Genomic DNA, 7,361 nt, shown 5'->3' with positions numbered 1-7,361 from the left:
GGCTGCCCGGGCGAAGGAGACGGCCCGGGTGCAATTTGAACTTAAGAGAGCGACGCCTGAATCCAGGGAAGATGATGAGGACCTCCTCCCCCTTATCCAAAGGCCACGAAGAGTCAAGACCATCCCGGTGGTGACTCTTAGCGAAGATGATCAAGCGGGAGGCCAGGCTTCCTTTCAAGCGATTCAGTCAGACACGCCTCCCCTTCTGCGCGATGACCAGGCGCCCCTCCAAGAACCTTCCCAGGAATCTCTCCAAGGGCCTCTCCAAGAGCCCTTGCAAGGGCCTCTCCTCTCTGTGCCATCTGCTCGGGCTAGTTTCTTTACTGAAAAAGATTCTAGAGTCGTAGCAAACCTCTTCAAGCAGATGCTCCTTCCTACTGATGAGGCCTTCCTCCAGAGTGTGCCGCCGACCCCTCGATACCAGGAGGGCGTAAACAAGCTCTTGGCTGTGAGCTTCTTTTCTCCTTGTTTATCGTTTTTCTTTATTTACTTATCTTGATCTGTCTTCTCTTTTAAATAGGGTGCTCACATGATAATGTCGGCCCACGAAGAAGTGACCTTCTTAACCAATCGGCAGGCTCCCCAACTTCAAGCCATTAGGGAAGCACATGAGCGCCTCCAGGAGGAACTTTCCCGATTGAAGGGACTTCATACAGAAGAGGTGGCTGCTCTTCGGGGTTCTGTGGAGTCTGCCCAGGCGGAGCTGGCCAAAGCCCGGGACGAACTAAATGAAAGTCATATCAGGGAGGAAACTCTTCAAAGGCATCAATCGATTCTTGAACGTAAGAACGCCTCCCTGATGGATGCCATAGAAGAAAAAATGTCCCGGGCTGAAAGAACAGAGAAGGCCCTAGCCGAGTCTGAGCGCCAGAAAGGGCAACTGCGGACTTCCTTCCTGGAGTCCTCAGAATTCAAGGTGGCAGTTGAGGATCGAGCCTATCCTCTCTTTAAGACCGGCTTCAACAGATGTCTTCAACAATTCAAGGAAGCCGGGCTTATCCCCAAGGATATGGCCAAATTTCCAGACTTTGGGCTAGCCATTGCGTCCCTTGCAGGAGCCGGGGCGGAAGATAAAGAAGAAGAATCCGGAGAGGAGGAAGGAGGAGAGAAACCTGCAGAGGAGGAAGGAGAAGAAAAAGAGCGACCGACGGAGGAGGAAAAAGAGCCGGGCACTGACCCTGTTAATATAGAATAGGATTGTAATTTCTTTCTTATTTTCAAGTTCACTTCCTGTTTTTCGGTCCTCTTAGTAATGCAATATTCTCTTTCCCCTTATCCTTCTTTGCAATTTTCATAAAAACTTAGCATCTGATCTTAATCATGAATAGGATATTCCCGCTTTAATAATTCTTAGAGATTTTCCAAGTGTTGAGAACTTCACTGAGATAGAAACCTAGGCATCGGTCTCCTGTTCTTTAACTGATTATTTGTGATGTAACTAACTTAAACAAAAATTTAAGCCGGGGAACAGGTTCCGGGACTTTGGAATGGTCGAGGTACGGAGCCCCGAGCCAGGGTGTAATGCCCTGGGCTTATGTAGAGCTAAGGTACGGAACCTTAGGCCGGGGAACAGGTCCCGGGACTTTGGAATGGTCGAGGTACGGAGCCCCGAGCCAAGGTGTAATGCCCTGGGCTTATGTAGAGCTAAGGTACGGAACCTTAGGCCGGGGAACAGGTCCCGGGACTTTGGAATGGTCGAGGTACGGAGCCCCGAGCCAGGGTGTAATGCCCTGGGCTTATGTAGAGCTAAGGTACGGAACCTTAGGCCGGGGAACAGGTCCCGGGACTTTGGAATGGTCGAGGTACGGAGCCCCGAGCCAGGGTGTAATGCCCTGGGCTTATGTAGAGCTAAGGTACGGAACCTTAGGCCGGGGAACAGGTCCCGGGACTTTGGAATGGTCGAGGTACGGAGCCCCGAGCCAGGGTGTAATGCCCTGGGCTTAGTTCCTCTCGATCTGATGTATCAATAACTTAAAGTAGACTGAAATATGAGGAAAGCGATCCTTTATTATTTCTTGAAAAGCGAAAATTACATATGGGCATTGGCTAAGGGTAATATTTCTTTAAATGAAGTACATTCCAAGGTCTCTTAAGAAGTTTCCCCTGAGCATCTTCCAGATAAAAAGATCCTGAACTAACTCTCCTAATGATTTTGTAAGGCCCTTCCCATCGAGCTTCCAGCTTGCCCACATCCCCAGCCGGATTGACCTTCTTCATAACCAAGTCCCCTATCTGTAGATCTCGAACTCGGACCTTTTTGTTGTAGGATTTCATGACCCGGCCTCGATATGCTTCCATCCGAATCATGGCTTGATCCCTCTTCTCTTCTAAAAGATCCAGTTCCACTGCACGGCTATCCTCATTATTGCTCGGATAAGATTCTACTCGGGCAGATGTTTGCTCAATTTCAACAGGAAGGATAGCCTCGGATCCATATACCAAGCTGAACGGAGTTTCTTGAGTCGATGCCCGGGGAGTAGTCCTGTATGCCCACAGTACACTGGGTAATTCTTCTACCCAGTCCTTCCCTTTGCCTTGCAATCTGGCCTTTAAAGCTTGCACAATAATTTTTGTTTACAACTTCTGTTTGACCATTGGCTTGAGGGTACGCCACAGAAGTAAAAGACTGGGTGATCTTCATTTCCCGGCACCAAGATGTTATATCCTTTCCCTGAAATTGCCTTCCATTATCTGAGATCAATCGCAGGGGTACGCCGAAACGATAGACTATATTCTTCCATAGGAACTTTAGAACCTCTCGCTCGGTGATTTTGGCCAAGGCCTCAGCTTCTACCCACTTAGAGAAATAATCAACAGCCACCAGCAAGAATTTTTTCTGAGCCTTTGCGACCGGAAATGGTCCCACTATATCCATACCCCATTGATCAAAGGGACAAGATGCCCAGATAGGCTTCATACGAGTGGCTGGGCTGTGTTGAAAGTTGGAATGATGTTGGCATCCCTCACAAGTCCGGACTACTCGGGCGGAATCATGGTGAAGAGTCGGCCACCAGAATCCGGCTAGCATCGCTTTACAAGCCAAAGATGTTCCTCCCAAATGCTCACCACAGCATCCCTCATGAATCTCTCGAAGAACATAAATTACTTCCTTCCCGCTCAAACACTTCAATAATGGTCCCTGGAATGATCTCCGGTATAGAACATTATTTAAGAGAACAAACCTGGGAGCTTGTCTTTTTATCTTCTGTGCTCGAGCTTTCTCCTCGGGCAATTCACCATCCCGGATGAATTTTATCAGAGGAACCATCCACGAATCTTCTAGGTACTGTCATCATCTCTTCCTCTTCGATGGCTAAAACTACTTGGGAAATAAATAGAACTTCCCGGGTTCTATCTTCTGATAAAGAGGCAGCCATTTTTGCTAAGGCATCTGCCTCTCCATTTTCTTCTCGGGGTATTTGCTCAATACTCCAATCCACGAACACTTCTGCCTGGGCTTTGATGAGGTGCAAATATTTGAGCATCCTGTCATCCTTGACTTCATATGCACCCTTTATCTGCTGAGTGATCAACTGTGAATCGGAGTACAATATAATTCTGGCCGCTCCAATCTCCCGGGTAGCTCGGATACCGGCTAGAACAGCCTCATACTCTGCTTCATTATTCGTCACCCGGGAATCAATTTTTACTGCCAACTTAATCTTCTCTCCCGACGGGGATATTATCACCACTCCGACCCCGCATCCAGCCAGGCAAGAAGCCCCATCCACAAACACTCTCCATCTTTCTTCCTCAGCTGGTTGAATCATCTCAGATAGGAAATCGGATAAAGCCTGCGCTTTTATGGCCACCCGGGGTTTGTACTCAATATCGTACTCCCCCAATTCCACATTCCATTTAATCATCCACCCGGACACTTCTGAATGAGTCATAATTCTTCCCAGCGGGCTGTTAGTAAGGACGATAATGGGATGTGACAGAAAATAAGGCCGCAACTTCCGGGCAGTCACAACTAAAGCCAAGGCCATCTTCTCCACTTCACTGTATCGTAGCTCGGGACCCCTCAAGGCATGAGTGACATAGTAGACAGGCTTCTGGTCAGAATCTTCTTCCTTGATTAACACTGAGCTAACGGCATACTCTGTGGTGGACAAATACACAAATAATTTATCCCCGGGCTCGGGTTTTACCAGCACTGGGAGCTCAGCCAAATGATTTTTCAGATCCTGGAAAGCCTGCTCACACTTATCATCCCAGCCGAACTTCTGGGCTTTTCTGAGAACCTGAAAGAAAGGATAACTTCTGTGGGCTGACCGGGATATAAACCGAGATAAAGAGGCAATCCTCCCGGTCAACTTCTGCACTTCTTTGACAGATCGAGGAGAAGGCATACATAGCACGGATTTTATTTTTTCTTGATTGACTTCGATCCCCCGCTCTGTCACTATAAAGCCCAAGAACTTGCCACTCCTGACTCCGAAAATGCATTTAGCAGGATTGAGCTTGATTCCATAAGATGTTAAGGTGGCAAAGGTTTCCTCCAAATCAACAATAAAATCCGCCATCTCCTTTGATTTTCCCAGAATGTCATCCACATAAACCTCCAGATTTCTTCCCAGCTGCTTCTCAAAGACTTTATTCATTAAACGTTGATACGTGGCCCCTGCATTTTTCAACCTGAAAGGCATTACAACATAACAAAATGTACCTCCCGAGGTGATAAAGCTGGCCTTCTCTTGATCATTTTTTGCCAAAGGAATTTGATGATATCCCTGATAGGCATCAATGAAACTGAGCAGTTCAAAGCCTGAGGTGGAATCCACCAACTGATCAATCCGGGGCAATGGGTAATGATCTTTTGGACAGGCTTTATTGAGGTCCCGGAAATCAACACACATCCTCCATTTCCCGGTGGCTTTGGGTACCAGCACCACATTCGAGAGCCATGTAGGAAATTGTACCTCCCGAATGTGACCGGCTTGCAGCAACTCTTTCACCTGTTCATCAATAACTTTGTCTTTCTCGGGACCAAAGTGTCTCTTCTTCTGTTTGATCGGGTGAGCTCCCGGGAGAATGTTTAATTGATGCTCAGATATCAGGGGTGAAGTCCCTGTTAGTTCCTGCTGTGACCAGGCAAACACATGAATATTAGTCTTTAAACATTTAAGTAAACTGACCCGGATAGATATATTGAGGTCCTGAGCTACTCGGATCTGTTGGCCTGGTCCTATCTCCACAGCCTCCTGCTCCTCTTCTGCCACAAAGTGTACTTCCCCCTCCTCCACCATCCTTACCCTGACTTCCCCCATCTTGGCTTTCTTCCCCTCCTTTCTAGACTTGCCTTGATCTGCCCGGATACCCTCCACATAACATTTCCGGGAAGAAGGCTGATCTCCACGGACCTCTCCTACTTGACTGCCCACTGGAAATTTGATCTTTTGATGGTAAGTAGATGCTACTGCCCTCAACTCATTCATGACCGGCCTCCCCAGAATGATATTGTAAGATGAGGGGGAATCCACCACTGTGAAGGTGGTCATGACTGTTTTCTTGACATCTCGGGAGCCTAGAGTGAGTGGCAGAACAATTTCTCCCTTTGGATAAACCGCATGTCCAGCAAAACCAAAAAGGGCAGTCTCCACAACCTCCAACTTAAACCCTTGCAAATCCATCTGTGCTAAGGCATCTTTAAAAATCACATTGACTGAACTGCCTGAATCCACAAAAACTCTCAAAATGTCGTAGTTGGCCACCCGGGCTTGGATGACCAGAGCATCGTTGTGTGGCATGTTTACTCCCTTTAGATCTTTCGGACCAAAACTGATCACGGCCTCGTTCCTCCTAGATCCTTCCACCTCCATACACTCCCGCCTACTTCTCGACTTCCTGGCTCGATTTGAATCTCCATCGGTGGATCCTCCCGAAATCATTTTGATCAGTCCCGCCACAGGGGAGGAAGATCTTTTCTTCTCGGGCTCCGGCTCCCTCCTCCTACCCACAGTGTTCCTCGGGCTATTTCTCGCGTTTATCCGGGTGTTAGGCATTGGTGGTCGAGGTGTCCAGAGTGGACCTCTCGACCTCTTGATCGATTGATCATATCCTTGACTGGTGGGTGGAACATAATTTCTCTTTAAAGCCTTACAATTCTCCGTACTGTGCTGACATACCCCGTGCCTAGTACAAAATCCACTTCTCTCGGGCTGAGACAACGGGTGATCGGGAACTGGGTCCCTACTGCATTCCTGTACCTCTCTCTCCTGGATAATTTTCAGAGGCACGTGCTGGGAAAAGTGCCTTGGATTACCCCGCCTTGGTCCTCTCTCCTCGGGCTTAGATGCCCGGTCCCCTCTCTCATTTCTGATGGCTTCCCTCTTTTGCCTCTGGGCTTCCTCCATATTAATGTATTTTTCTGCCCGAGATAACAAATCTTCAAAGTCCTCAGGCACTTTCTTTGTTAACGATTTGAAAAACTCATTCTCTTTCAAGACTTGAGTGAAAGCAGTGGTTTTTGTCTCCACCGCACAAGTAGGCACATCCAAAGCCACTTTATTAAACCTCTTAATATACATTCTCAAACTCTCCTCCGGGCCTTGCCTTACTTCGAACAAACTGAAAGCAGTTTTCTTATACTTTTTTGCTGCTACTGAAATGATGCAAGAAGATTTTCTGAAAATCGTCAAACGATTTAATACTTAATGGAGCCAACCCATCAAACCATCTTTGAGCCGAATCTACCAGCGTAGTCAAAAACACTTTACACTTGATCCTATCGGTGTAGCAATGCAACATAGCCATATTCTCGAATCTGGCCAAATGTTCCTCTGGATCTTCGTTTCCATCATACGTTCCTACTTTGGCAGAATTAAAGTTTCCGAGAAGAGGTTCCCGAATAATTGCCTCGGCAAACGGGCGTCCCTTGACAGACGCTCGAGAAGTTCCACGATTTTCCAGCTGTCCTTCCAAGACTTTCATTTTCTGCTTTAACTCCAACATCTCCTCGACTATCGTTGGTGACTTAGATCCAGCAGAGGATTCCTCCATTTCTCCCCTCTTCTCCTCCTCCCTCAATTCCTGCTGCTGCTCCTGCTCTTTTTCTGGTTCCTTTTCGAGTGGTATATCATGGTGGGAAGCTTCTCGCCTAACCATAACTTTCTCTACGGCTTCATTAATACGCTTATCCAACTCCGCTGGAGTCATAGTAATAAGATCAGGAGGAGCATCCTCTTGTCTTGAATGATTTGCGTCAACTCCCTGAACCCGGGAAGTATTCTGGTTAGTCTTCCTCGTGTGAGCCATATCAACGCCTTAGTCTCAAGTTTCCCACAGACGGCGCCAATGATACGATCCGGGTGAAATGGATGAGCAAGGTTCGGTGCTCCACCGGATCAAATCAAGAATTT

At 47.6% G+C, this 7,361-nt stretch overlaps 1 protein-coding gene across 1 annotated transcript; it reads right to left on the bottom strand.

The window, feature by feature from the left end:
- Positions 1–3,233: 3,233 nt before the first annotated feature.
- On the bottom strand, positions 3,234–6,530 carry LOC140824054 (uncharacterized). The gene has a single exon (XM_073185656.1). It carries the CDS (start codon positions 6,528–6,530, stop codon positions 3,234–3,236), a length of 3,297 nt encoding a protein of 1,098 aa, XP_073041757.1.
- Positions 6,531–7,361: the final 831 nt, after the last annotated feature.

The sequence above is a fragment of the Primulina eburnea genome, chromosome 2 (genome assembly GCF_022965805.1).
Source record: "Primulina eburnea isolate SZY01 chromosome 2, ASM2296580v1, whole genome shotgun sequence".
In the NCBI taxonomy this organism is placed as follows: Eukaryota; Viridiplantae; Streptophyta; class Magnoliopsida; order Lamiales; family Gesneriaceae; genus Primulina; species Primulina eburnea.
Note: the sequence above shows the minus strand (reverse complement) of the source record. Positions and strands in the feature narration are given on the sequence as shown.

Excerpts from the sequence above, each read along its gene's own strand:
- LOC140824054 (XM_073185656.1), bottom strand. The coding sequence starts at position 6,530 with ATGTATATTAAGAGGTTTAATAAAGTGGCTTTGGATGTGCCTACTTGT.